At 53.4% G+C, this 27,520-nt stretch overlaps 5 protein-coding genes, 1 long non-coding RNA gene and 1 other non-coding gene across 34 annotated transcripts; 2 read left to right on the top strand and 5 right to left on the bottom strand.

The window, feature by feature from the left end:
* The first annotated feature begins 148 nt into the window (after positions 1 to 148).
* On the top strand, positions 149 to 2,155 carry Polr2l (RNA polymerase II, I and III subunit L). Its single transcript, NM_001143911.1, has 2 exons — positions 149 to 253; positions 1,886 to 2,155. Exons 1-2 carry the CDS (start codon positions 159 to 161, stop codon positions 1,992 to 1,994), a joined length of 204 nt encoding a protein of 67 aa, NP_001137383.1. The 5' UTR covers positions 149 to 158; the 3' UTR covers positions 1,995 to 2,155.
* A 1,297-nt stretch (positions 2,156 to 3,452) lies between these two features.
* Positions 3,453 to 7,462, bottom strand: Cd151 (CD151 molecule (Raph blood group)). Of its 3 annotated transcripts, none has more exons than XM_087586876.1 (8): positions 6,819 to 7,008; positions 6,319 to 6,448; positions 5,540 to 5,630; positions 5,229 to 5,420; positions 4,865 to 4,939; positions 4,657 to 4,761; positions 4,411 to 4,569; positions 3,453 to 4,298 (listed from the first exon to the last, which is right to left on the bottom strand). In XM_087586876.1, the coding sequence occupies exons 3-8, from the start codon at positions 5,621 to 5,623 to the stop codon at positions 4,152 to 4,154; spliced, it is 762 nt and encodes a 253-aa protein (XP_087443002.1). In that variant the 5' UTR covers positions 5,624 to 5,630; positions 6,319 to 6,448; positions 6,819 to 7,008; the 3' UTR covers positions 3,453 to 4,151.
* On the top strand, positions 7,115 to 8,403 carry LOC147997002 (uncharacterized). Its single transcript, XR_015652719.1, has 2 exons — positions 7,115 to 7,563; positions 7,944 to 8,403. It is a non-coding gene; the product is annotated as an uncharacterized LOC147997002 (long non-coding RNA).
* On the bottom strand, positions 8,246 to 13,824 carry Cracr2b (calcium release activated channel regulator 2B). Of its 25 annotated transcripts, none has more exons than XM_087561960.1 (11): positions 13,562 to 13,824; positions 13,257 to 13,368; positions 11,065 to 11,253; positions 10,746 to 10,987; positions 10,361 to 10,520; positions 9,843 to 9,989; positions 9,653 to 9,743; positions 9,322 to 9,414; positions 8,999 to 9,165; positions 8,849 to 8,920; positions 8,246 to 8,637 (listed from the first exon to the last, which is right to left on the bottom strand). In XM_087561960.1, the coding sequence occupies exons 6-11, from the start codon at positions 9,908 to 9,910 to the stop codon at positions 8,460 to 8,462; spliced, it is 669 nt and encodes a 222-aa protein (XP_087418086.1). In that variant the 5' UTR covers positions 9,911 to 9,989; positions 10,361 to 10,520; positions 10,746 to 10,987; positions 11,065 to 11,253; positions 13,257 to 13,368; positions 13,562 to 13,824; the 3' UTR covers positions 8,246 to 8,459.
* A 566-nt stretch (positions 13,825 to 14,390) lies between these two features.
* Positions 14,391 to 19,471, bottom strand: Pnpla2 (patatin like domain 2, triacylglycerol lipase). Its single transcript, NM_001108509.2, is given in 9 exon segments — positions 14,391 to 15,345; positions 15,430 to 15,552; positions 15,741 to 15,873; positions 15,956 to 16,099; positions 16,200 to 16,260; positions 16,450 to 16,659; positions 17,013 to 17,078; positions 17,162 to 17,394; positions 19,166 to 19,471. Coding segments are annotated over 9 exon segments (1,437 nt in total). The 5' UTR covers positions 19,353 to 19,471; the 3' UTR covers positions 14,391 to 15,065.
* A 4,091-nt stretch (positions 19,472 to 23,562) lies between these two features.
* Rplp2 (ribosomal protein lateral stalk subunit P2) lies at positions 23,563 to 25,853 on the bottom strand. Of its 2 annotated transcripts, none has more exons than XM_087595642.1 (5): positions 25,797 to 25,853; positions 25,471 to 25,594; positions 24,745 to 24,793; positions 23,796 to 23,894; positions 23,563 to 23,672 (listed from the first exon to the last, which is right to left on the bottom strand). In XM_087595642.1, the coding sequence occupies exons 2-5, from the start codon at positions 25,591 to 25,593 to the stop codon at positions 23,599 to 23,601; spliced, it is 345 nt and encodes a 114-aa protein (XP_087451768.1). In that variant the 5' UTR covers position 25,594; positions 25,797 to 25,853; the 3' UTR covers positions 23,563 to 23,598. The 2 variants fall into 2 exon arrangements, with proteins under 2 accessions (XP_087451768.1, NP_001025192.1); NM_001030021.1 differs by having other exon boundaries at positions 23,563 to 23,675; positions 25,797 to 25,839.
* Snora52 (small nucleolar RNA, H/ACA box 52) lies at positions 24,583 to 24,716 on the bottom strand. Its single transcript, XR_015655769.1, has one exon. It is a non-coding gene; the product is annotated as a small nucleolar RNA SNORA52 (small nucleolar RNA).
* Positions 25,854 to 27,520: the final 1,667 nt, after the last annotated feature.

Here is a 27,520-nt window from a genome sequence, read left to right as displayed (position 1 = left end):
GGGAGCGGAGGCAGAGCTGCGGCGGGGTTCGGGGAGATGCGGGGCGGGGCTCAGGATCTTACGGGGCGGAGCTCGGGCGTAATGAGCCCTGCGCTTTGGGCGAGCCTGGGGCGGGCTTTGAAAAACTGCTGCCGGCAGCCTGCACGCCAGACGCCGCCATGATCATCCCAGTTCGCTGCTTCACCTGCGGGAAGATCGTCGGTAACAAATGGGAAGCCTACCTGGGTCTGCTACAGGCAGAGTACACCGAGGGGTGAGGCGGCAGGCTGCGAGGGAGGGGACGGGAAGGCTGGACTGGGGTCATGAAGCCGAGGGCCGGGGTGAGGGTTCTGCCGCGGACCGGGAGTGAAACTAAGGTATCTTGGGCCGGGGATAGATAAAACTTCGTATGGAAAATTGGCAAGGCAGGCAGGGATTGTGGGGTCGAGTGAGACTGGGTGTCCTCTCGCCGGGCTCGATGATGTATTCCCGGAAGAATGAATCTTTAGTTTGTTTTCGAGGCAGGGTTTCAGTGTGTAGCCCTGGCTGTCCTAGAATTCTCTATATAAAGCAAGCTGGTCTTCAAGCTCCGAAATCCTCCTGCCTCTCACCTGAATGTTGGGATTAAAGGCGTGCACTATCACGCCCAGGCTCTCTGAAGTTTAGAAGGTGGTTTTCTTCAAGTTGCTGGCCTTTTGGAAGCTTCTAAGCATCCTTCCCATGGGTGACAAGACACCTCAAGTCTCTTCCCTGTGGACCTACACCCTACACTTTACCTGCCTTTCAGGCCTTCTTATGTACTTCCAACCTTGTGGACTATTTAAAATGCAAGACAGGCTCTGATATTCAGGCTCTGTGGGCATCTTGTCCCTCCCTCCTGTGCTTACTACGGTGACTATTCTCCATAGTAGTCAGACCTCTGGCCACCATGTCTACACCCTTTCTCTGCACAAGCTATAAGCCCGTGGGCCTTAGTGGGCAGCTACAATGACTAGGTTGGGTGAGTAGCTGATAGCCTTCTCTTTACCTGGACTGGAACCTGTCCAGCTGCCTAGGTCCCAGAGAAATTATATCTAGTTGGTTTGAGCGACCTCTTCAGGATATGGGAGTACAAAGCCGTAATGAGAACGGGGGTGGGGTGGAGGTGGGGTCCGGACAATAACCAATTCACAGCATTTAGTCCAAGTCCACCTGTGGAGCCTGGAATTCTGCCCCTTGATGAGGGGATATTGGTCTCCTAAGCTTTCCCAAATAACTCTGGAAACCCATAACCCTGGGTACAAGAGACAAAAGCAAAGATGCGGGGATTAGAGAGATGGCTCAACTGTTAAAAGCACTGGCTGGAGGGTTTGGGGATTTGGCTCAGTGGTATAGCCCTGGTTCAGTCCCCAGCTCCGAAGAAAAGAAAAGAAAAAAAAAAAAAAAAAAAAAAAGCACTGGCTGGGTTTTTTAGAGGACTCAGGTTCAATTCCTAGAACCCACATGGTGGCTGCAAATGTCCATAAACCCTCTAGGTTTTGGGGGCATCAGGCGTCCGTGTACAAAACTCCTATACACATAACATGAAATCTTAAAAAGTAAATGTAGGCAGAAGGCCAGTGAGGATATAGGGTGCTAAGGGAGAAGATTGGCACGTGGGCATATCCATAGGCAGGTATATCCTGGGATCCCATGTACTCCTATGTGGGGAAAGGGACTCACCTGGCTCCAACCTAACCATGTGGGTGCATATGTTAGAAATCTCCAGGCCTTTCCCTGTGGTCTGGTGTCAGGTCCCCATGCCTGATTATGTGGATGTACCCTGGTAACCCCTGCCCACAGCAATACCCAGAGGCAAGCTGCAGGTGGCTCCAGACCTATGTAGGCTATAGAGCCCAGGCCCAGCCTCACTCCTCTCTCCTCACAGGGATGCCCTGGACGCTCTGGGCCTGAAGCGTTACTGCTGCCGCCGCATGCTGCTCGCACACGTGGACCTGATTGAGAAACTGCTGAACTATGCACCCCTAGAGAAGTGACTGCTAGAGCCTGCCCTCCTCAGCTGGCCAAGGGCAATCTGTCCTGCTGTATTCAAACTGAGGTGTTGGGGATGTGAGTGTATTGCCTGGCTGTGGCCCTGTGGCTAAGTCCTGTCATCCTGGAAGGAACTGTTTAGTAAAGATCTTTGCAGAACCACCAACAGGTCTGACTTTTCTCTATATCCACGTCTATGCTGTCTCTGAGGCTACCTCCCTGCCTCCAGTCTTTCTCCTAGCGTTGGTCTTCTTCCCCCCACCTTGCTTCTGTTTCCCTGGGCCTTGACCATTTTGATCAACTAGGTACAGTCTTGTACCATATTGCTCTAGGGTCTCTCCTCTTCCTGCCCATTGTTCAAGGTGGGCATAGTGGATGTGGCCACCACACCATCCACAAGGCTGGGCCTAAGCCTGGGGAAGATAGTCCTTTGGAATGCTGAGCGCTTAGAGGCCCACCAGATGTTCATCTCAATGCTAGGGGTATTCATATGTGTTTGGTCTGCTTTTAAGTCTTTTTATCACTTGTGTCCCCAGAGGCCACATCCCCTGAAAGTAAAGTTAGAGGTGGAATAAGCTGCGTGGCCCTGGCTGTCCTGGAACCCAACTCTAGACCAGGCTGGCCTTGAACTAAAGAGATCTGCCTACCTCTGCCTCCTCAGTGCTGAGATTAAAAGGACAACTTGTGCCACTGCCACACAACCAAACCCAGATATTGTAGGAGTGTGCCCAAGGCCACAGGCCTCACAAGTTTCCTGGGTCCTAAAGACCATTAGCTGTGTGGGCCTATCTGCTGCCCACGTCTGAGAGTCTTGTTTGCAGAATCTTCCCAGGCCCAACAGCTAGGCATCCCTTGACCCAACCACCACAGGGTGGGACAGCACCCAGTGGTAAGAAAACTGCGCCAGGCCAGAGGAAGTGTATGTAATCTGGTTCCTAGGCATTTGCATTAAGTACCCCAGGGTTCTTTCTAGCACATTGCTCCCTCTGAGACTTTTGTTTTGAGTTTTATTTGAGACTGGATATCCTGTAGCTTTGGGTGGTATGAAACAGCAGTCAGCCTGCTTCTACCTCTTGAATTCTGGGATTAAGGGTGTGTGGAACAGCATGCTCCACCCTACCCCCACCCTCTAGTTTTTGTTGGTTTTTTTGTTTGTTTTAAGAAAAAGGCTTTGCCTTAGTTCAGAGGACCCACAGTGCCCTCCTCCAGCTGGCTCTTAAGATTATGGGGAAGAGAATGGGCTTGGGGTACCTTCTCAGGACTGGTTATCAGTGGCTCAGACGGGCTAAGCCTGAGAAACAGGGCCTACAGACTCTTCCTGAGTGAGCCAGGTCAGGCCACAGCAGGCTGGAGGTGTCCAGCTACCAGAGACTGCCCTGCCTGTAACTGCCATTAGGCTTCCCCACAGAGTCCTGTGAGTACTGTAGCTACCCTGGACCGCAAGGTCCTGTCAGCAAGCTGACTCGACTGCTTATACATTTATTGAGCACCTGTCACACAGCAGGAGCATCTGTGGGCATCTGGGATACAGCAGTGAATGAAAACAGCCATGCTCCATTCAGAGATGTTCCCAAAAGAGACAGTGTACAGGAACGTGGAACATTTACATAGTGTTATCAGTAGTAGGAAAAGCCCAGGGCTGAGGCCGTTAGGAGCAAGAGGCCTGTGTGGAAAGGACAGCATACAGTGTGGGATTCCAGTTCCCCTAAGCTTGCCCTATCTGAGGGTTCCTGGCAGCAGGCATGAAAGGTGCCTAGCCCAACCAGAAAGGCCCCTTCCCACCTGCTCTTACCCACCGTGTAGTGGTATGCTCGGATTCTCCCCAGACTTACTGCAGATCACAGCTACCCAAAGGGAAGCAGTCTACATAAGAGGCACTTCTGTCAAGTAATCTAAACCCTACTCTACTAGCCAGGCCTAGCCCAACACTGGCATACATGCCCCCTCTTGTTAATGCTGGGGCAAGTACGCTGCCTCAAGCTTTGGGACTTTGGTGTGCAGGGAAAGGCACTTGAAGCTACCACGGAGGTGGAGCCACCAGGGGACATGGTAATGGCATGAGGGCAGCTACCTCTCTGGCAGTCAGCAGTCTAACTCAGTAGTGTTCAGTAGTGGGGGGCTGGGACACAGCGCGAGGCTGGCCTTCTGGCCTGGCACCATGGTCAGTAGTGCTCCAGCTTGAGGCTTCTGTACAAGCAGCAGGTGAAGATCATGCCGAAGACCTGCACACAGGCGATGCCAATGCCCACGGCCCCGATGACCCGCAGGTGCTCCTGAATGAAGGACTCCAGCTTAGTGATGCAGCCACCCTAGCGGGAGATAATGGTGGTGAACGTTACCGGTTTCCCACATACAGCCCTACTGGACCAGGCTGCCTGAAGACCAGCCCAGCCCAGCCCCACCCAGGCTGAGCACACTTACTTCCACTTTATAGATGTTGGAGGCGTGCTCCCGCTTACCACAGCCAGTTACCACAGTCTTACAGCAGCTGTCAGGGACCACACGGCTGTCTGCCTCACCAGAGCGGATCCACTCGCTGTCTCTCCAGTCTCGAGAGTTGTTGCTGCCACAGCAGTGGAACTACAAGGGGTATGTGGCTGAGACTCACAGCCCGCCAGCACACAACGCCATGCCTAGAAGGCTGGGAGTTACAGGGGGGGCACCCACCTCTTGCTGCAGCTTGTCTACAGCGTTGGTCACACCCTCATGGCCTGACTGGTGGTATCTCTTGATCATGGTGTCCTTCAGATTCTCCTTGAGCTCGGTGTTGAGCTGTGGGTAGGATTAAACTCGTAAGGGCAAAGCTGGTCAAGACCTCCAGTGGGACTGACAGCCTCGTTCCGGACATTACCCTGTGGCCTGTTCAGGCCCTTACCTGCTGATAGTAGACATAGGCCAGGATGCCAGCAATGATCTCCAGAAGGAAGATGATGAGGAGCAGGATGAAGTACTAGGGAGCAGGGACCCAGTAAGTGGGGGGTTCCTAGTGCCAAAGCACCACAAAGCCAAGCCCCCAACCCAAGAGGCCAAGCAAGAGGAATGTGGATAGGAATTACACTCTGGGCTGCCTAGCTCCTTGATACTTCTCTGGAAGCTGGTGTCTGCCCCAGTGAGTTCAACAGGGACAGCCTACAGGAATACACTCAACAAGTCAGGCCCCCAGAACCAGTACCAGAGACCCCTGAGAAATCCATGTCAGGCATCCCTAGCCCCACCAGGTGCCACCAGGCCCTGCTGACCAAGCGTAACAGGTTCCGTCGCTCCTTGAAAGTGGCACAGCAGCCCAGGACTCCAGTCACCATGACAACAACACCAGCCACCACTAAGATGTAGGCTGTTGCTAGGTAGGTGCTTGAAGCCAGCAGACTAATGTAGTCACTCTTGAGGGCCAGTGTCCAAATGCCCACTGCCATGACGGCCAGGCCAGCCAGCTGCGGAAAGTATATAGTGGTCACCACATGAGGCCTGGGTCTGGAAGCTGGGACTGAGCTCCTAGGCCAGGCCTCCAACATGGGGAATAGGGATGCAGGGAGAATGTAGCTCTTCTCACCCAGAAGCAGCAGTTGTAGGTGAACAGCAGATACTTGAGGCAGACTGTGCCACATGTTGCCTTCTTCTCGTTGAATTCCCCCATCCTGGGCCTGGAGAAATGGGGAGGAGGTCAGATGGCCTGAAGCACCAGGCCTCCAACTAAGAAGAAAGCTATACACCGATGAAGACAGAGAGGATGCAGCAGTCCCCAGATGCTTGCAGAGTTTGGAGTCCGGCCAGCTATCTGCCTTAAGAGGAGCCTTCCCAGGAACCATATGTGAGTCACTTCCTGGACTAACCCCTCACGGCCAGACACACATGTTGGGTTATCATGGAGGACCCCCAAAACATCTGCTGACTCACTCCTGCTGGCAACTAGGGGAAGCTCCAGCAGGCCTTCAGGGTACATTCCTGTGGATAGACACCCTCAAGCATTTCCTGAGCCCCACGATCAGGCTGATAGGTACTTACAACTCATACCCATCCCCAGAGATGGCAGAGAAGCAGCGAGTTCAGGCCACCCTCAGGTACACTGTGAGGACTCTGAGCCTCTTTACCGCCAGCCGGCTTTACCACCAGCCAGGGCAGAGACAATAAAATGCCGGTAGGTGGAGCCTGTGCAATCTGCTCCCCAGTTCCACAGATGTGCATGTGCAGTCCTCCAGGGGTCCCCTAGACACACTAGCATCTGAGGACAGTGTACAAACCTCAGCTGAGCCAGGCCAGGCTCCCAGACAGGCACCTAAACAGAACTTTTAGCCGGCTACCTTAAGGATCTGCCCAAGCCCCAGCACTCACCTCTGGAAGTCAGGACCAGCAGGTACAGGTCAAAGTCACTGATCTGCCCGCCCTTCACCTGGCAGGTGGGATCTTGCCACTCCTATGGTGTCTGAAGCAGTAATCAGAATGATTCTCAGAGCCACCAGATCTGCAAGGAAGCATAACAGCCAAGCCTACTGTTCTCTACTGGACGGCAGTAGGCCAGAGAACATTGCTGGCCTGCCTGATCTAGGGAGGAACAAATGCCTTCTCCAGGTGCCCCGCCCTCCAGGCTCATCCATCACATTCCCTCCCCACCAAACAGCAGCGACTGCAAACTGAAGGAGGATGCATCAACCGTCCACTTCTGGAAGTGGGAGAGATTTCAGACCTCCAATCGGAGATGGGACCCAAAAATACATGCTGCCTCACTGGATGCAGGCAATGACATAAACAGAAGCTTGGCTAGCCACAATGCAAACCCCGGGGCTAGGCTCTAAAAGCCCAGAACCTATGGGGAGCTGGTTCTCTCGACATACCCAGCAACCTAAGCCAAGGCACAATCAGCAGACTGAATGTAAATTCCCTGAGAAAGTGTCCGCGTGGGAGCCGGGACCAGCCAGAAATAGCTCCTGCGGCCAGGACACTACCTCCCTACACTCAGCTCCAGTACCTCCCCTGAGCCCTCCATGGCACCGGGCACCCGCCCCACCGACGGGATGAAATACTGAAGTCGGCTGGGCGAGGAATCCCCGCGTCACAGAGATGAAGTCACCACCGTCCCTGCCGCCCGCCTCCGCCCCGTGCCAGTGGGCGGACCTGCGGTCTCAGGGGAGGGAACCGGTGTCCAGGGACAATGAATAGGGTGATCAGACTTTAACTTTCCGGGTTTCTCCACGAAAGAGACCGCCAGGCCTGCCCAAGAACCACAGAGGCTCTCTTCCTTACCCCTCCCCCTTCCCGCCGCGCTTCTAGCTGCCCTGCCCCGGCGTCGATCTTCCGGAAAGGAGCCTGCAGCCCTGTCCTACGGGCTCTGCCTCCTGGGTGGCCCCGAGGCCAGCCACGGAGACTAGGAACACCAGTAAGCAAGGAACTCAGGACACTGCTCCCCATACCCTTCGGCTTCGGAGCACTCACCAACCACGCTTTGAAATACCAGCCCCGGCAGCCACTGTAGGAGCGCTCATTCGGAGTACAGAGAATGCTCGGCCCGGGGCCTGCGAGGACACGCCCCGCGCGCGACCCCGCCCCAGACGCAGCCCCGCCCACGGCCGGCTGGAGCAGGCAAGTCCTAACTGGTTTGGTGCTAAGGCGCAAGGGAGAGACCTGGAGATCTGCCTGTGGGTCTGTAAAGTTAGCTTGAGGGCACCCGTTCTTATCAAAACCTCGGACTCATCCAGAAATAGAGGAGCTAGGCTGGAGAAAGAACCCAGGTGGGGAGCGAAGAGGTGGGGAAGGTGGCACTAGAGGCCCAGAACTGAGGTCAAGACCAATTTCTTCTCCAGTCTAAGCCGGGAGAACAACTCTGAAGCTGCAGGTTCTAGCGGTTGAGGAAATGCCAGAGGGGGAGCTCCAGATCGAGTGTGGAGGGTTCTGAAAGGTCCCACAGAGACATAAGGGCCCTGCGAGAGGAACCCAGTGTGGATTGCATATGGTCTGTCTAGGAACTGTGCCAGAAGGATGATGGTCTGGACCAGAGCGCTAGTTGACCTCACGGAAGTGAGGGGCGGGACCTTCCATTTGAGGACCAGCACCCGGGAGTTTACACCTGTTGAAACCTGAGTCCTTGGATCTTCAGCTGTGAGGGATGGTGAGGGCTTGGTGAACCACAGAACATACACAAGCACAAGGGGACCCACAGGGGCAGGAACGACTGGGTAATGTGCACCTGTAAATCTCTCCGTGTTACCCAGTGCACGAACCACAAATGCACTGTAGCTCCCAAACACACAAAAACCAAGGAATGCACAGTATACAGTGGCCTTTATTGGTCCTTTAGACAAAGATTAAGGAAGACAGGATAAAGACTGAAGACCTGACCACTCTGAGGGTTAGTTCCTTCAGGCATGGGATGCTTTCTGGGTAGAGCTACATACTTAGCAAGCAACCGCCACCCAAGACCAATCCCCTCCTAAGAATAGTCCTCTGGATAAGGAAGTGAGTCATTTGGGGCTGGCTGGTCATCGGGCACTAGGAAGATGGCCAGAGCCTCGTCTGGGGGGCCGAGCCCAGCCACAACAACAGCAGCAGTAGATAGGTCCCGGCTTGTGGGCGATAGCTAGAGCCTTCCTGTGGCTACTGCCCAGCAGCTTAGTCTCACAGGCATCTCTCTCATCTCGAAGCCTCAGATTCAGCTCCCTAGAAAAGAGAGGTAAGAGACCGAGGAGACTAAGATCTAGAGGGAAAAGTGTGTGGGGGAGATGCTTTCCCTGAGTCCAGAGGACTAGAGAGCCTGCAGCCTGAAGGCTACAGGGCAGACGTAAGGACTTCCAGCAACATGGGTAGGAGTCAATAATATTTGGAAACTTGAAACCACTTCTCCACATTAGCTTAGGCAGGCCTGACCCACCTCAGCAGCTCCAGCTGCCTTAGGAGGCTGAGTTTCTCTTTTTGCATGTTCCTGGAGACAGCAACCACATCTCTGTGGAGAGAAGGTAGTCAATCAGATGCAAGGTGGTGGAAGAGATCCACGACCCTCACCACAGGCACTTCACCACACCTTTGGGTTTGCTCCTGACGACCCTGTGCTTCGCCCTCCAGTCGGATGAGCTGCTCTTGCGCCTGGTCCAGCTGTGCCCGTAAGGCCTCATAGGCCCTCTGCAACTGGATGTGCTGGGCTTGTACCTCTAGCTGTTCTGCAGCCCGGGCTTGCAGCTGCTGTTCCAACTGAGGAATGGTGGAATGCAGGCTGGCAAACCACACCCCTCCGGTGCTAAGCTGACCCCTCACCCTTGCGGCTCCTGGTTGAGAACCCCAAGGCACAAGACACACAAAGAAGTTGAGCCTGTGCGAGGACGCCAAAGTGAACTCAATTCGGCTTACCTCTCGCTGCCTCAGGGCTGCGCGCTCCAACTCCTGCTCTCGGGTCTGCAGCTCCAGCTCCAGGTGGCCCCTCTCTTCCTCCCGGGGTGGGTTCTGGGATGTACAGCCGCACTAGAGCCTTCGCTCCGGGCTCAGAGCAGGCAGGCAAGGGTAGGGAGCGAAGGGGTGGAGAGCGTGGGAAGGGGCACTTGCTGAGGCAGAGCGAAGTTCCCTGGACTTGGGACAGTTTGGACTCTCGAGGTGAGTCCTCTGGGGAGGGACCAATCAGGGAAGGCGGAGCTGGAGAAGCTGGAGAAGCCAGCGAGGCTAGGTGTGGCGTGCGCGGGCCCACCTGACTCTGCCGGCGCTGTCGCTGCTCCCGAAGCTGCTGCTCCAGCTCTTCATACAGTCCGCGCACCTCCCTCTCGTGTTCACTCTCCCGCCTTAGAGGAACCGGGATAGCACAGGCATGATCATTCCCGAGCCAAGTCTCTGCCCCCTCCGTGACTCCCCAGACCTCGCCAGGCCAGGCCAGCCCTCACCTCCGAAGTGCCTGCTCCAGACCGTCGCGCTCCCGGGCCGCCGCCTCCAGGCAGGCGGATGCGCGCATCAGAATTTCCTCTAGAGAACCCAACAGCTCGGGTCGCTCCCGCTGCAGCCCGACCCAGAGTGTCCTCACAGCCCATTGCCTGGAGGATGCGATCGGAGACGGAAGTTGGTGGGTGGGTGAAGATTTGTCTCCCCATTGCGGACAGTGAACGCCCTGGAGAACCCAGCATCCCAGAACTGGCACATGTGCCGTGTACAGTTTATCCCTTGTTTAGTGCTCTCATGTTAGCTTGGCCTGGTGTCTGGTGGCACCCCGCCCCGCAGAGCTATGACCTCCTGAAATGCAAATCTTGAGGAAAATCACACCAGGCCACTCTCCCAGACAGCCACAACTGACAAGGGGACGGACTGTCAGGACCTAGGGATTCTGTAGCAACAGACAGGTGGGCAAGGCGGTCAGACTATGAAGAGAAGAGGGAACACTCTCGAAAAGGAGTGGCCATCAACTCACTCTCCCAGGACCCGGGCCACTCCTAGCTTCTCCAAGGAAGTGTAGAATGTTTCTACATCGTCCTCCTCCTCCAGAGAGCCCCCTGTGCCCGACTCAAAGGTTTCCTCAGGTGTCCTCAAGGGGGCTCTACCTGGGACCGACTCCACCCCCACAAATTTCCCTGCAGACATGGGAGGAGAGATTATCAGGACTGTGTGTTAGCACCCTGGACCTACCCAACTCCCTTCAAGCCACATACAACATATCCTGTCCTCTCTCAGGGCCCAGTTTCCTGTTTTTCTTCCTTGTTCTGGTTCTATTGGCCTGGGAATGGGAAATGACAGCCAGTTCCCCCGCCCCACCTTGGTTGGCAGAGAAGAAGGGATTGGGGGAGGTCAGACCATACCCTGTATAGTAGCTGGGGGTGGTACAGTTCATCATACACCTATCTGTAGGCACCAGAATGCCTGGGAAGTTGTGAGAGGTACACATCAGGTCTCACAGGGCCCTGAAGAGGGTGGCTGGGGCCTGCTCACCCAGGCCTAGACAGAACTCCCGGGCTGTCAAGAAGCCAGTGTGGGCCTGGTCCAGACTTTCAAACACAGCCTCCAGCTGTTCAGGTGTAAGGGGAAGATCACTCTGCAGACCCTGACCAGGCAAGAAGGACCAAGGTGAGCAGCTAAGGTCGACCTTGTGTCTAGCAACCTCTTGGATGTGGGATTCACCTGCAAATCCTGACGAGTGATGAAGCCCTTGGCGTCCTTGTCACACAGGACAAAGAGCTCCTGGGCCTGCTGCAGCACCTCTGCTTGATGTCCTGCTGAGACTCCTGCCCTCTCCTCTTCCTCCTGGCCCTGCCCAGCTCCAGGCGGCCCAGGGCTGGCCATAAGAGCAAGTCTTGGCTCCGATAGGTGCTGTGAAGCAAAAGGAATTTCAGAAGAAATGGGAGGAGGGGTGAAAGTGTGGCAGAGGGTGCAGGCAGAGAGGTTTGGGACCTCCTTGAGCAGGCAGGAAAGTAAGCAGACAGAAAAGAGATTGAGACAGGGGTGCTCCAGAGTCACTGGGATGGGGCGAAGCAGACTCAGAACCAAAGTTACTGCCTGGGACCTGGCATCTCAGAAAGTAGGAATACCTGGAAAAGGTTCAATCCCAAGAAGAACCCAGAGCAAGAAAGGGAGGGTGAGCTGGATGTGGTGGCATATATTTTTAATCCCAGCACTCAGGAGGCAGAGTTAGGCAGATATCTGTGAGTTCGGGGCCAGGCTAGTCTACATAGCAAGTTCCAAGACATCCAGAGCTGCATTGAGAGATCCTACCTCAAAACAAAAAAGGAAGTGAGACCAGGCCTAGTGGCATACACCTTCAGTCCCAACACTCAAGAGACAGAGGCAGGGGGATCTCTGTGAGTTTCTAGTTTGTAGTCTGATCTACAGAGTGAGTTCCAGGACAGTCAGGCTACATAGTGAGATCCTATCTCAAAAAAAAAAAAAAAGTGTGACCTTACTACAAAAGACAGGTAAAACCAAGTGGGGGTCTGGGCAGCCAGCCGAGAGATTTTGTAGTGAAAGAGGCTCAGAGAGTAAACAGACTGCCACATCCTGGACTTGGGAGATCCCAAGCTGGGACTGCCTAAGGTTGAGGGCTGAACCACTTCTGACCAAGTAAGTCCTTAGCCTCAGGCCTGAGCCCATGATACCCTGGACTTCTGACAGCTGGCAAGCAAGCAGAGAGTAAACTCCATCAGCCCCTCCCACCTGCCAGTCAGGCCTTAAGGGTGCAGGTGCAAGGTCCCAGGCTTGGGCACTGGACAGCTTTTGTAAGAAACACCCCCACATCTCGGTTTAACACAGCCTCTGGAGTTTTTTCCTCCCCTGGGGCCTCCCTCTCACCTCCTGGAATGGACATCCACCTCTAATTAGAGCCACCTGTCAGTCCTGCAGTGTGTTAACCCCTGATTTCCCAAAGCTACAAGCTCAGTGACACTGACCGACTACTATCTTTTCAGTCTTTGAGGTCATCTTCCCCTTACCTATATTCCGGGAGGAAATGAACAATAATCCTACAAGCTAACGTGAGGAAGAGCATAGTAGGGCAACCTGGAATGATCATTGGCCCCCTTGACCGCTACCCTCACTTCAGCCAGGCACGGCCACCACCCCACCAACCGCTCCAGGGCTCCACGGGACCGGAGGTCCATCCTGGCCGGAAGCTGCGCTGCCTCCAGGCTCCAGGGAGTCCAGAGGAAAGGCAGCGGGTGGGCCCACAGGCAAATCTCATCCACGCACGCACGTCTGGGCTAGCTGCCTTCACCCCAGGAACACAGCCGTTCCAGAAAGAGATGCGTGCGGTCGCCGCTCCATACGGCGGTCCGAAGGTGCGATCACTGGAGCTAGGGGCCCGGGATTGGTGGGTGGGAAAGGCCGGAGGGCGGGGCACTGGGACCCCAGCCGCGGGACCTGCGAGCAAATGCCTACCTGCGAGCCGCGCCGCCGCGCCGCCGCACCTGCCGCAGGCCGGCCGCTCCTCCCGGAAACGCGCGGTGCGCCCCGCCCCTGCCCGGACCCCGACAGCTCGCGAGGGGCGCGGACCCAGAGCGACCCTGCGGCCTTACAGGCTGGGAGACCCTGGATTAGCACGTCCGGGTGGATCCTCCACCAGAGTGCTGCAGTAGCTTTGTCCCGCCTCTCCTGTCCTGGTGACCCAGAGTGGCTAGTTCTCCCCGGAGAGCCACTGGGGGCAGCAATGTTGACGTCGTGTCCCTCACTCCCACCGCCTCCCCTAGCCCCCAAGACCCTTTCAGGACAAAATCAAGACCGGGGAGGTTCAGATGCCAGCCCCTACCCCGCCCGGAGTATCCAGACTTAGGGTGCCAAGAAGTGTGTGTAGGAAAATGCCGAGCAGGAAATAAACCAAATACTTTCAGTGACTGTATCCAGGGCTGCGGACACTAGACTTTCTTCTCTATACTTTTCCAACTTAAGAGTCTTCTGAGTTTTAGCTCTAGAGAATGACATACGTTAGCAGCACTCCTGTGTGAGAGAGGTGAGTGTGGGACCCAGTCAGTGAACGGCCTCAGCAGTCTGCCCTGGGGACCCCTCTTGGGGCACATTCCTAATCAGGGCTCCCCTGGGTCTAGAGAACTTCAGAAGATGCTGCCAAAGTCCTACTTAGGAGAGCCATCTATTTCCAAGGGTATGCCCCCAACCAAGCCCCTAAACTGACCTGAAAAGCTGACCTGGCTATCACAGGCTGCAGAAGCGCTGGGGGACTCTGTGCTTCTCAAGCAGAACCACAGCAGGCTGGCTGTATATAGCACAGGTCATGGAGACGAGGGGCGGCCCCTGGCACCTAGGCTAGGACCTGCCTGGCCGGCTCGCCCAGTCCTGCTGTCCCAGGTCCCATAACCAGACCAACCGTTATTGTTGGCTAGGGGCTGCAACCGCAGCCACTGTGCACCTTTTGGGAGGGGCAAGTGGGTGCTGAGCTCTTAGGACTAGGCTAAGTTCTACAAATAGACAGCTAAGCCCACCCCTTTGGGAGGGGCAAGTGAGTGCTGAGTTGGTAGGACTGAGCTAGGTCCTACAACTGGACAGTTAAGCTCACCCCCACAGTTCCCCTTCCTCCAAGACTATTACAACACACACAAAACACAGCACAGGAGGCTTCAGGAAGACATGTGAACTCTCACTACCTTGTCTCAGTACTCCAGACCCCTCCCAGGGTTCTGGTGGGAAGCAGGTATGGTTACAGCACAGGGAAAGGCACCTGCTCCTGGTAATGAAGCATGTGACAACCACGAAAGAGAAGCCAAGCACAGAGTTCTGGGCGAGATGCCCCAGTGTGGGTCAGGAACTGATCTTCCCTGGTCCCCAGGCCTCAGTTCCAGACGCTTCACCCTTTACAGGGATCCAGCCCTGAAGTCAACTCCACACCCTCACTCACTGTGTCACCGGATGTGTGGGTGACACCTTTCGTAAACAATTTCCCCCTGGTGCTTGAGATGGAATCCGGACCTGGTGCATATTAGACAGCTGCTCAACTACAGAGCGACTCGAGCCCAACGTTTTAGTTTTTATTAATACTAAGGGTCTCAAACTCCCAAACTGACCCTTAAACGCTGCCCAAGAGGCAGTCAGCAAGCCTGGGGAAAACAGAGCGGCTTACACACATCCTTGCCAGAGGGCTGACCATAGGAGAGGGTCCCCAGCTGCCAGGACTTAGAGAACCCTGTGAAGCCCAACTGTCAGATACTGAGACACAGGTCCTCGGTCCACTGGGAGAAAGTGTCTGCTGCCCAAGTCAGAGGCAAGAGTGACATGCAGAAGTGAGGACGGCCGAGGCTAAGCTGTGGCTTTTATTATATCTGCTTTGGCAATAATAAATAATTCTTCATGTACTCTGCAAGGAAACTTGAAAAACAGGGAGAAGCAGCAGATGTGGAGTTCTTAAGACTGACCCTGCACTGAAAAGGTGAACGGTAAGGCACAGGTGAGGGGGAGGGTTACTCCTCATCCCTCCCCACCAGGAGTAGCATTGTGAGTGGCTGGTGAAAGGTTTCCCATCAAAAACCCACTTGCAGCTGTGCAGGGTCCTGTGTCCTCATTCCACAGCATGTAAGGGGGGAGAGCCAGGGGACAGAGGTCTTATTCCACCCCAGGGCTCCTCTGAGTGGGGCAGGACACCTTGGAGCTTGGCTGGTAGCCGGGTGAGCCGAGAATGATGGTTCTCAGCAAGGTGGGAGGCCAGATGGATCCTGTGGGGTGGCAGGATCTGTGGCGGTGGGGCTGGCAGGTGCGCGCATGCGCAAGGCATCAGGCGGGAAGGCCACATTGGTGCAGAAGAGACCCAGCAGTAGCTGACGCTGGCATTCTTCCCACTTGGCCAGCGCGTCCCCCAGTGAGAGGTTGTTTCGTACCCAGTTGGGCAGTGCCTCACTGTAGGTGGCGCAAGACAGTGGCACAGACGGCAGAGACTGGGCACGCCGCAGCTCCACCTGCTCAGACAGTCTGCGGGGAGGGGTGGGAGGCTTAATGGAGATCTACGATTCCAAGACCCAGGACCCAGGTGGGCAGGTGGTCAGGGCAGCTCACCTGGAAGGTAGATGGTCACCCAATTTCCTCTTGGCCCTCATCACCAGATACTGGCAGATGCTACCTGTCTGCTCCTTCATCCACCGGATATCCTCAGGGACATCAGGCAGCCACTCCAACAAACTGACAAGGGAGCACCAAGAGCAGAGCGTCAGAAACAACAGGTTGGGATCCGATGTTCACTTGCAGGATACTGAAGACCTATTCTCCCCAAATCTCCCACGTAGCTCACTGCTCATGGATGAGTCTAGACCTTTGCCCCTGACGTATATGTTGATGTGTCCTCCCCAGACTCCGTCTCCCATCCTCACCGGATGGTGAAGGACACTGCGCTCTCCAGTGGCAGAGTATAGGGTACCATCATGGCAGTGGCCAGGCGCACTGGCAGCATGTTGGAAAGGGTGGTCATCAGGTCTTTCGGTTCCACACAGGCCTCCAGCAGGGCTGTGGATAAGAAGGTAGTGGTCAATTAGGGAAGTGGAGGCCTCCTAGGCCTCCAAACCAAGCTTCTCTCCCCATGGCACACCCTCGTTGAGTCTGGCAGGCAGGTGCTCTAGAATCCGATCCTCCCCTCCAGTCCTCTCCTCAGTCACGGCAGCTTCGTCTGCATCCTCTTCCTGGGGGACAACCGGGGGCAGTGCCAGCAAAGGGTTGGGTTGGTTCAGTAGGCCTAGGGTGGGGTGGGGTGACAGAGAGATTGCCATTAGAGTGTATGGCCAGCAGGGGGCACTGCAGACCCAGCTTCTCCCACCCCAGGGCCGCCCACACACCATTCCTCCTAAGGAATCGAAGTCCATCTCGGTAGCCCTGTTTGCACATCTCTCGGAGAACCTGTGGCAGAGGTGTAAATCAGCGAGAATGGTGCGGCTGAGGTACTGCGGTAGAGTCCCTGCAACACCCACTTCCACCAACAACCTGTCCTGGCTTGGAACACATCCAACAGCCCCAGCGCTGTGGGCTCAGAAGTCCCAAGGAGTTCTCTCCCCTGGTGCTTAGTCAGGACTAGCTGTGCGGGCTCACCATGGGCTCTGGCGGGAAGAGAGCCTTCGAGAGGCGGTAGAGATTGCGCAGGTTGAATTGGATGCTGGTGTTGGTGATACGAAGTTCGTGGATGTTGGTGGAGCTGTCTTGTGGGCAGATGTCACTCTCGCCTGAGAATGGGGACACTGTGATGGTATTCTTCAGCTCATAAAGTGGCAAGTTGTCTGAAATGCCGCCATCCACATAGCGCTTTGCAAGAACACACATTCATAGTCACACACTGAGGGGCCTGCAGGGTATTCTGGCAGACCTATTCAGTTCCATTTGAGCCTTTGGCCCACTAGGCATGGGCCACTGGGGACTCAGCAAATGGCCAGACAGATGGAGTTGGAATGGGCACCAGCCAGAAGAAGTGGGAGTCTCCCCAAGACTGCCCTGGATTTTGAGTCATGGGACGTAGCAACACAACAAACAGGCAGTGAGGAACTGAAGGGGGAGAGAGAGGTGCCCCAGTGCCTTTCCCCTCCACCCGGTTTCCCTACAGCTCAGAGACAGTAGATGATGCTTGTCATTCCAGGACAGGGCCAAGCAGTGGTACTTACCACCCCTTGAAGGGTAGGAGGAATGAGGCCACAGTACACAGGGATAAAAGTGCTGCAAACATTGGCCTGAAGAACAAGACACAGGGTCGTAGACAAGGCTCTGCCTTGAGTTACTCCCATACCTCCAACACAGTTTCTCCAGTGCCTACCTGGATAAGCTCATCCTTGGAGCTAAAGTGCGATATGATGACATTCTCTCCATCCGAAACTCGAGTCAGGGAGATGCCCAGGCGTCCGCTGGCACGCGTGTGGCAATCAGCAGGCAGGGTCTTCAGTAGACAACCACGGATGGTCTTTACCAGGTTGAAGGAGGGGTGCAGGGGACCCAGGAACCGCTTCCGAGCCTCCTTGGACACCTCAATAATGTTGGCACCCGCTTCGCCTGGAATAGTAGGGCCAGGATCAGGGACAACATTCCCAGCTTAGTAACCATCCTTCCTCCAGGACGCCACACCCAGGATACACTCAGATGTGTTACATTCCATTGACCCTGAAGACACCTATGCCCACACTGGGGACTGGCTCACAGTTGGGACTTTGCCACTTAAGTAGAAGGCAGGCCACCACCCTGGAGATGGCATACAGCAGGAGCTGGCCAACTGGGACTAAAACCTGCCCTATGCCTGGTATTTCCCAACAGCCTGTTGCCATGAGTCACTGAGCCTAACATGGTATGGCACGTGGCCTAGAGTGGGGAAGACAGAGGGTCAACTCTGACCTACTTCAACCTTCACCTACTTGGCCAGATATAAGTGGGTGGGCAGACCCACCAAGCCCAGTTCAGCCAAAGAGACACAAGCTCAAGAACATTGAGCTAAAGTGGTGGGCCCACTCCTTAGGAAGACATTGTCTCACTTCAGCCAAAAGCAAACACTCTAATACTTAGGACGCCCTGGGTGCTGACCCAGAACAATAGTACAGTAGCCAGGGAGAGGAGAATCTAAGGGTTTTTTTTTTTTCCTCCTGAGGACCCATATACCCTCCTCGAAGATGCTCTCCTTGGCAGGCATATAGACCAAGGGTTTACAGCTGACACTAGGCAAACTGTCATGGCTCTAACTGCCCAAAATCACCTGTGCAAAGTATTGGTAGTGAATAGTTCTGTGAGAGTGGCATCCCTAACCCATGCTCAACTCAGGTACAGTCTTCATGTATATCCTGAGACCAGCTATAGACCCACTATACCCACTCCTCTGAGAGCCTCTCTGAGAGCCAGTGGGCAAGATCACAGGGTGAACTCCAGGTACCAAGAACTTGAACTGTGTTCCTTCTCCTCTTCCCTCCTCAGGGCAAAGGTGATAGGAAAGAGACAGCAGAAAACTCTAGACAAACTCCTGCTGAGCAGGATGCCCTTGTCACCTTGGCTGACCTATGGGACGGGGGATGGGCAGCAGTTCCCAGGACTCTTGAGGAAGAACGTTGTGTGCTGTAAACAACAACCCACGTGGTAGCCGGAAGTGTGAGATCCAGCCCCCCTTCCCATCTCTGTACTGCTGAAACCCTTCAAAGCACATAAGTATGAACACCCGGTGAAGTGGGTCAGCTGGCTACAGCTGGGAAGTCAGGCTGTCAATCCACCAAGACAGAGGAAGCCCTGATTCCAGCTGCGTTCAGAGGACCCCTTTAGGAACCATGCCACGGTGTCCAAATGCCCATTTGAGGTACCCTTGTACTAGGCCCCAGAGCCACAGCAGTTTGTAGCGGCCAGAGCCTCGGGACACAGTGACCGCTGGCAGCCAATTCCGAGAGACCAATGCCCCTCCTCTCTCTCGCTCATGGCCCCGCCCACGATTTACTTTCTCTTTCCAATAACAGTCTAGTAGCACCTGCTGGTCCCCAACCTTTGTGCCCCTTAAGGCGGGCTACATGGGCATCAGAGAGAATGCCAAGAGCCCAGAGCGCGCCAGGCCCCACCCCAGTGCCTGGACACTCTTAGAACAAAAACAAACTAGAACCTGCCCCGGATCGGGGGTCAGAACTGGACTTTCGGTCATAGTTCCGGGATACAGGCAGAGATGCCCCTTTCTACCGCTCCTACTGCACTAGCTGCTGGATCAGCTTCCCTACGCCGGCTGGGCGTGGGACGCTAGAGCATCCACCGGCCCGCGCGGTCTCCACCACACCCTGCCCAACTTCCGCGCAGTCCGGCTCACCCAGGCAGGCCCCAGTGACCAGCGCTGTGGCGGTAAGCGCCCCTGCCGAGGCTCCGTAGATGTGAGTGGCGTTGGCCACCAGGAAGGGCGCGTGCTCACGGAGGCAGGAGGCCACTCCAATGTGGTAGACCCCGAGGAAGCCGCAGCCAGCGAACGAGATGTTCCACTTGGTCTCCCTTGGGAACATCGTGATTAGACGTCCTGCGGGCAGTGGGTCCCGCAGTCTTGATAACCTGGGGTCCCCGCCGGCGGAGGCGGAGACGCTGTGCCGGGAGGCAGAGGAGGAGGTGTTTTAGTGCGGGGTGAGGGCGGGGCCTGGTCGGCAGGGGGCAAGGCCTGGGCGCGCGACCCAACTGGATCAAGCAGGGAACGGCCGCGCCCCCGAGGCCCCGCCCCTTCGCGACACCTGCTGGGCAAAGCCATCTGAGAGATCTGGAGGGGGATTCTCAGGCTTTGGCTTCTCATTTTCGACTCCACGGTTCCTTCAACCTCACAACTTAGGCAGCCCGAGCGCATGGAGAAGTGCAAGTTTTGTACAGATCTGGGCACCGGGAGTTTGTGAGCAGGCGCCTCCTCCTTCTCCAGAGATACCTGCCAGGACACAGAGGAGCTGGATAGAACATGGGCGAAATCGCAGTGATAGGTACCCCCATGGGCCTGAAAACCTGAGTCACTCAGACTAAAGCCCCCAAAACCAACAGGCCAAACAGACTGACACCAGCAAATACTGTCATAGACTCTAGTCCTGCTCTACCATTATAGGGTACCCTCCGTACCCTAGCTGCTCGCTTGGGTTTTAGCTGTCTGATCCTGGCTCCTCCGATTGTAGGGTCTACTTGGTCTCAGACAAAAGCCTCACCCCAACTAATTGTTCCAGGAAGTGGTGTGTTCACCTTTTCCCCTGATTGTTCCCTTAGCTGAGGGACAAGCTAAAACCTAGCCCTCATCTTACCCCACCCCAAACAAGATTGGGGTTGTGGATGACAGTGCCTTTTCGCCCAGAAATTCTCACTCCCAGCTCAGCTCTAGACCTGTCACAACAGAAGTACAACTGCATTGCCAACAATACAACCTGAAGATCTCAGAGCCAGTGCCTTTTATTCAGGTGACCCACATCCTTGACGTACACCACAAAGAATTTCAAGACCAGCAAGAATGAAATTAGTTTACTAAACATACAAAAGAGAGGCACTTAAGAGGCAAGTGCAGGCTTAAGTCCCTCAGCAGTAGCCATATAGGTAGCTTGGAGGGGTTTTTAAGCTGGTTAATCTAAAAATAAACTAATTTTTGATCTGCTGTAAACTATGGACTTCAGTCCTAAGTTCAAAACCTGCCTCCACCTCACAAATGCTGGAATTAGAGGCCCCTAGCTTAATAGCCTTTTAAAGCTACGCCATGCAGGCTTGAAGCTGAAGGAAGTGTGTTGAAAATAACACACTCAAATGCTTGAATTACCCTAGATGCCTAGAACAAATGAAACTCAAGACGGATGATCAAAATGTGAATGCTTCACTCCTTCTTTAAAAGGGGAACAAGAATACCCTTGGCAGGGAATAGAGAGGCAAAGATTAAAACATACACAGAAGGAACACCCATTCAGAGCCTGCCCCACATGTGGCCCATACATATACAGCCATCCAATTAGACAAGATGGATGAAGCAAAGAAGTGCAGACCGACAGGAGCCGGATGTAGATCTCTCCTGAGAGACACAGCCAGAATACAGCAAATACAGAGGCGAATGCCAGCAGCAAACCACTGAACTGAGAATAGGACCCCCGTTGAAGGAATCAGAGAAAGAACTGGAAGAGCTTGAAGGGGCTTGAGACCCCATATGTACAACAATGCCAAGCAACCAGAGCTTCCAGGGACTAAGCCACTACCTAAAGACTATACATAGACTGACCCTGGACTCTGACCTCATAGGTAGCAATGAATATCCTAGTAAGAGCACCAGTGGAATGGGAAGCCCTGGGTCCTGCTAAGACTGAACCCCCAGTGAACTAGATTGTTGGGGGGAGGGCGGCAATGGGGGGAGGATGGGGAGGGGAACACCCATAAAGAAGGGGAGGGGGAGGGATTAGGGGTATGTTTGCCCGGAAACCGGGAAAGGGAATAACACTCGAAATGTATATAAGAAATACTCAAGTTAATAAAAAAAAAAGAAAAGAAAAGAAAATAACACACTCAAGGGGATCCTTACACGTCATGAGATTGAAACACAGTTTGGTTTATTGGCCATTTTGTTTGTGAAGTTTTCTCAGAAAATGGAGTACAGTTCTTTGGCAGGTGGTCTGGTCAGTTATGTTGAAAACCCTTGGATGTCAGCCACCAAGAGAAGGAAGTGTGCATCAGCAGAGCAAGAGCTGGGTGAATGGTTGCCAGGGCTGGTTTTTAAAATCTCTCTAGTGGTCTCAAGGACAAGGACTAAACTGGGAACGAAGGAAGCAAACATGGTGGAGCTAGTAGATGTAGAGAAACAAGTGAAGGCCACAGGCCCAACCAAGCAGTCCTGGAGACTTTTCTCTAAAGTCACGATGACCCATCCTATAATGACCACTTCACACCCAACATAGGTGCACGAATAGGTGAGGTCAACAGTGTCCCAACCCACTGTACAGTCAAAAGGTAGGGTACTTCTGGGCCTACTGAGTCGAGAGCTATGGCAACCAGATAGACAGAGCATCCAAGGAGGGTGAGCAGTCTCTGTGGCCCTGGCTGTCCTGAACTCTAAGATTTTACAGCTTCTACCATCCACATGGACAACACACAGCTTACTTCTACTTATGAGCAACTGAGTGCACGTGCAGGGGCCCAAAAGAGGCCAACTCCCTGGAGCTAGAGGGCTTTAACCACCAAGCCACCCAATACCCAGTATAGATATTGTAAACAGAGGCCAGGTCCTCTGCTACAGTCAACAGCACTTTTAGCCACTAAGTCATCTCTTTAGTCCCTGATTTAAAATTAAAAAAAAAAAATAAGTGTGTGCATGCAGGTACCTAAAACTCAAGGGGTGCATGCCCCCTAGATTTCGTGTTATAGGTATTTGAGTCACCTGACTTAGATGTTGGGATCTTAACTTCAGTCTGCTGATTAGAACTCACAATTTCCAGAATCTGACTTTTTAGTTGTGGGGAGATTCTGGGGTTTGAACCCAGGGTATCCTAGGCAAAGCACTCCGTGCTACCTCAGTACAGAACTTGCCCTTTTTCACTCACCTGTCTCCACCTGCAGAGTCCTGGGATTAAAGGTGTGAGCTGCCATTGCCTGGCTCAGAATTTTGATTTTAAAGGTCCTTCATGCTAGGTAAACTTGTTTTTGTGCTGCCTTGGACCACACATGGAATTTGAGACCAAATGTTCTCAAGGTGAGGTGTATATTGGTAGTCCTGATTAATATGACCATGAGTTTAGGGTAATGGTATGGTGGAAACAAACCCGCAGTAAGCCCATGGCTTATCATGGTGGTCAGAAGCTGCTAAGAACTTAAGGTCCTCCCCACTATTTTGTTCCAGTAATGGGCCTGAAGGACAGTGCTGCCCTGGCTCAGAGGGACCTCTGCTCTCATTTCCACAGAGGGTAAGGCTGTTTGGGTACACACCCTTCAGGCCCCTGGGAGATGCTGGCGCCAAGAACAGGGCTGCTCTTTCTCAGAATCTTGAGGCTGGATAACTCCCATGAACCTTAGCTCCTCCCTTCCTTCAGGGTACAGACTAGAATTGAGACCCTGAAACCCTCCACCCCAGCCCCATTTTTTTTTTTGTTCTTTTTTTCGGAGCTGGGGACCGAACCCAGGGCCTTGTGCTTCCTAGGCAAGCGCTCTACCACTGAGCTAAATCCCCAACCCCCCAGCCCCATTTTTACCTGCTCCCTTATAGCTCACCTCAAGGATTAGTTGTGTCTTTTCTACATCCACCACCCTTCCTGGCTCCATGCTCGCCACAGGAAGCATCTCCTCCAACCTCTTAAAATAAGCCATCTGTCTCCCTAAGACTGACAGACCCTCAACGCTGCAGTCTCACCAGGTCCATATAGCAGCCTGTATGCCTTGGAAGTTCATAGCCAGCAGATGACAAAGTATGAACAATGCAGAGAACTGGCCAGAAGGTAGCTAGAACACTCTGAAAAGTTATGATACCTTGACACAATCCTTATAGGGAAACTTAAGTAGCAGTTCAATCCAGGGTCATGGTTTTTTCCACACCCGTTTTCCAAGAATGTTTAATGAAAGCTACAAAGATCCATCTCAGGGTCTGACAGTTCTCTAAAGCCAAGGCCCTAAGTAAATGGACCTTGGGATCCTCTTCCTCCCCATTAACCCAACATACTTCCACACTCTGCGTGGAGCCTAGGCTGAAGACACAGTATGTTAAATGTTGACAAAGTGCTTAAAGGCCACTCAAAATACATAAAAAGGCTTTATTGGCAGGGGAACTTAATCAAACAGGCCAAATCCCATGTCGTCATCCGACTCCTCAGACTCCTCTTTCTTCTCATCTTTCTTCTCCTCTGCTGTGGAGGAACACCATAGTAAGCATCCAGATTTTCCCAGGAGCCCCGGCCAACAATAAAATAAACTCTGAGCACCAACCCCCCCTTTGATCACCACCCACTCATCAGACCTCTATTTACCTGCAGCGGGGGCAGAACCAGCAGCAGGAGCTGCAGAGCCAGGGGCAGCAGAAACAGCCACAGCCCCACCAGCAGGCACACTGGCCAGCTTGCCAACACCTATGTTAAAATAGAAAGAACATGAGACCAGACAGAACAGAGACCCAGCCAGAAAGGCTGTTCTGTAAGGGTAGACTCACCAACACAAGGAACACCACTGCCACCTGCTTTCACTCTAAAACACAATGCAACTTTGCACACACTTAGGAACACCATTAATACTGTTTAAGACTTGTTTTCCGGGCTGGAGAGATGACTCAGTGGTTAAGAGCACTGACTGCTCTTCCAGAGGTCCTGAGTTCAATTCCCAGCAACCATATGGTGGCTTACAACCATCTATGATGAGATCTGATGCCCTCTTCTCGTGTGTCTGAAGATGGAGACAGTGTACTTATATAAAATCTTAAAAAAATAAAAAAAAGGAAAACCCACAAACTTTTAGTTAACTAAAAATCAACTAAAAATCAAGAGAACGTGTTTACCATGAGCGTGACCCAATGCCCAAAGCTCTTTTGGGGTGAGGTTCACAGACTAACTAGGTCAGTTGCTGAGCTGGTTTTGCTTCTCGTGTGCAGTTAACTGTTCAGATTGCAAATAAGATGTAGTCTGGTGGTACCAGAAATCTGTATGCCTAATAAAAGTTAAGAAAGAGCCTGCACCAATTTTTAGTGCCCCCAGTCCCTGCTCACAGAAAAGGCTTTCACATCCTGGTAGGAGCAATCAACAAATGACCCCATTGCCAGCTCCAGCGTGTTCAGAAGCGCTGCCGGCACAAGCACACAAAAAGGCCTCGCACAACTCTGGCAGGGTTTCTAGGATGCTCTGGTCCACAAGCGAAGCCTGGCAGATCACGGGCTGACCAGCAGGGATTAGGATGGACCACAAACATGTTCACTTCCCAGGAACTCACCCTGAGCGATGACATCCTCAATATTCTTTCCATTCAGCTCACTGATGACCTGGAATAGACAACCACAACCAGCAGTCAGTAATGCAAGACAGACAGACACGGGAAGGTGTCCTACTTGTACCCTACCCCAGTAACTAGCCGTGAGACAGTACTGGGTCTTCTCAACAAAGATGTTGGCAGTGGCAAGTTTTAGGTACTAAAATTCTAAGATTCTGTGAAGACCTGTTCTTTTCCAGGTAAGATCACACTGTACAGCTCGGACTCACCATATCTTAAGAGTTTGACTCCCAGCACTTACATTTATCAGCTAACCCTAACTATAGATCCAGGGAGACCAGATGTTTCTCACTTGTGGGCGTAAATCCTTTACTGCCAAGTTAGTTTCAAAAAGGAAAAAGTTAAGGAAACTAGTTTACACAGTGCGTTCCAGGTTAGTCAGAGCTACACAGTAAAACCTGATCTCAAAAGTCCCACAAGCGAGTTGTATTAAACTTCTACAAAAGCACGATGAGCAGGACTTTGTCATGCCCGGATTTCTTTGACTGCACAAGGTCCTCAAAAGGATTAAAGAGAAAACTATGACTAAGACGGGTGTAGGCCTCCTCCTTCCACCCTTTTCAACAGGTCCTATACATTTTCTCTAAGGGTAAAATCCGGACCTAACATTTTAAGGACCGCTACTAGTAGACATTTGGATCCAGTGGGTCCTAGTGAGCAGCAAGCTACCTTGTTGAGTCGTTCATCGTCCGCCTCGATGCCCACGCTGTCTAGTATTTTCTTGATGTCTTTGGCGCTGGGATTGGAGTTGCCCCCGAGGGCGGCCAGCAGATAAGAGGCAACGTAGCGCATGCTGAATGGGACAGAGAGAAGGAAGGTACGGTGGTGAGGTTTCCCTAGAGGCCTTCTGCTTCCCACTCCTTGTTAACCAGCAAGTGAGACCATGTGAGGCACCAGGCCTCCGATCACGGAAAATATGCAACCCTCGGCTCCCGGCCGCGGTCCATCCCTCAGTCCCAACCACTATCTGCGCCCCAGCCGGCCAGGGTACTCACTCGGTTGCGGTGGACAGACCTCACGCGTGCGACCTCGGCGGCGTCCGGCGGCGAAAGGAAGATGCTGACGCAGTGGGCGGGGGTAAACCGCTACCCAGAAGTCTCCGGGACGCGCAAGGCGCCGCGGAGGGGCGCCTCCTATTGACGATAAGGGTGCGCCGGAAGCAAGAAATTTGCCTTGTCCCCGGTCATGTGTTTCCCACAACAAAAACAAGAGTTTTTTCAAGTGCCAAGTGCTCCTGTAACATAGGCGAGAGTCTCCCGAAATCCATGGGGACACGGGCGAAATTTTCAATCCCCTTTTTCGCCTCACGTTCCCAGCATGCCACACGGCTCCACAGCTCCCAACGTGCAATGCGGAGGCCCCGCCCAGGTCGTATTGAGGCGAACTACAAGTCCCAAGATGCATCACTGTAACACCTTAATACCGGAAGTACCCTCCCTTCTACCCTTTTCTCGTTGCACGTGGGCTGGGTCGGTAGCTAGGAGTTCAAATTGTGGTTCTGCAAAATATTCACAGAAGGAAATACAGAGACAACGTTTGGAGCAGAGAATGAGAAAAAGGTCATCCAGAGACGGCCCCATCCAGGGATCCATCCCATATACTGTCACCGAACCCAGACAATATTGTGGATGCCAAGAAGTGCATGCTGATAGGAGCCTGATATAGTTGTCTCCTGAGAGGCCCTGCTAGAGCCTGAGAAATATAGTCAGATATTGGACTGAACCAACTATTGGACTGAAAATGGGGTCCCTAATGGAGGAGTTAGAAAAAGGACTGAAGGAACTGAAGGGGTTTTCAACCCCATAGGAAGAATACCAACCAACCAGAGCTCCCAGAGACTAAACCACTAATCAAAGAGTACGCATGGAGCAGCTCATGGCTTCAGCCACATACCTAGCAGAGGATGGCCTTATCGGGCATCAATGAGAGGAGAGGCCCTTGGCCCTGTGAAGGCTCAATGCCGCCCACCCTCAAACCCCACCCCCCCTTGTAGGGGAATGCCAGGGTGAGGAGATGGGAGGGAGTGGGTGGGGGAACACTCTCATAGAGGTAGGGAGTAGGGGGGAAGGGATAGGATTCCAGAGGGGAAATCGGGAAAGGGGATAACATTTGAAACATAAGTAAAGAAAATATCCAATTTTAAAAAAAATTGTGGTTCTGTGGATCATTTCCTATTCTTGGGCACCAGAGGTCCTAAATTGGGCTGGAGCTAATGGCTCCCAAGTTCGTCTGAGACCTAGTGACTGCGGCCATATCTAGAAATGCCCCCCCCCCCCCTTTTTGAGACAGGTTTCTCTACATACCCTTGGCTGTCCTGGACCTGTATTTAGACTCTGCATCTGGAGTGTTGGGATTAAAAACTTAGTGGCTGGAGAGATAGCTCAGGGGTTAATAGCTATGATAGTTAAGAGCTCTGCTCTTCCAGAGGTCCTGAGTTTACTTACCAGCAGCCACATGTCACAACCACCTATAATGGGATTTGATTCCCTCTTTTGGTGTGTATCAAGACAGAACAACCGGGTTGGGGATTTAGCTCAGTGGTAGAGCGCTTGCCTAGCAAGCGCAAGGCCCTGGGTTCGGTCCCCAGCTCCGAAAGAAAGAAAAGAAAAAAAAAAAAAAGACAGAACAACAGAACATTCATATAAATAAAGAAGTTTAAAAAAAAATAAGTAAAACTTTGCTTTGTCGGGAGGTGATGTCACAGGCCTTTAATTCTAGT

The sequence above is a fragment of the Rattus norvegicus genome, chromosome 1 (assembly GCF_021556685.1).
Source record: "Rattus norvegicus strain SHRSP/BbbUtx chromosome 1, alternate assembly SHRSP_T2T, whole genome shotgun sequence".
Lineage (NCBI taxonomy): Eukaryota > Metazoa > Chordata > Mammalia > Rodentia > Muridae > Rattus > Rattus norvegicus.
The sequence above is the reverse complement of the archived record's forward strand: the minus strand, read 5'-3'. Positions and strand labels throughout refer to the sequence as shown.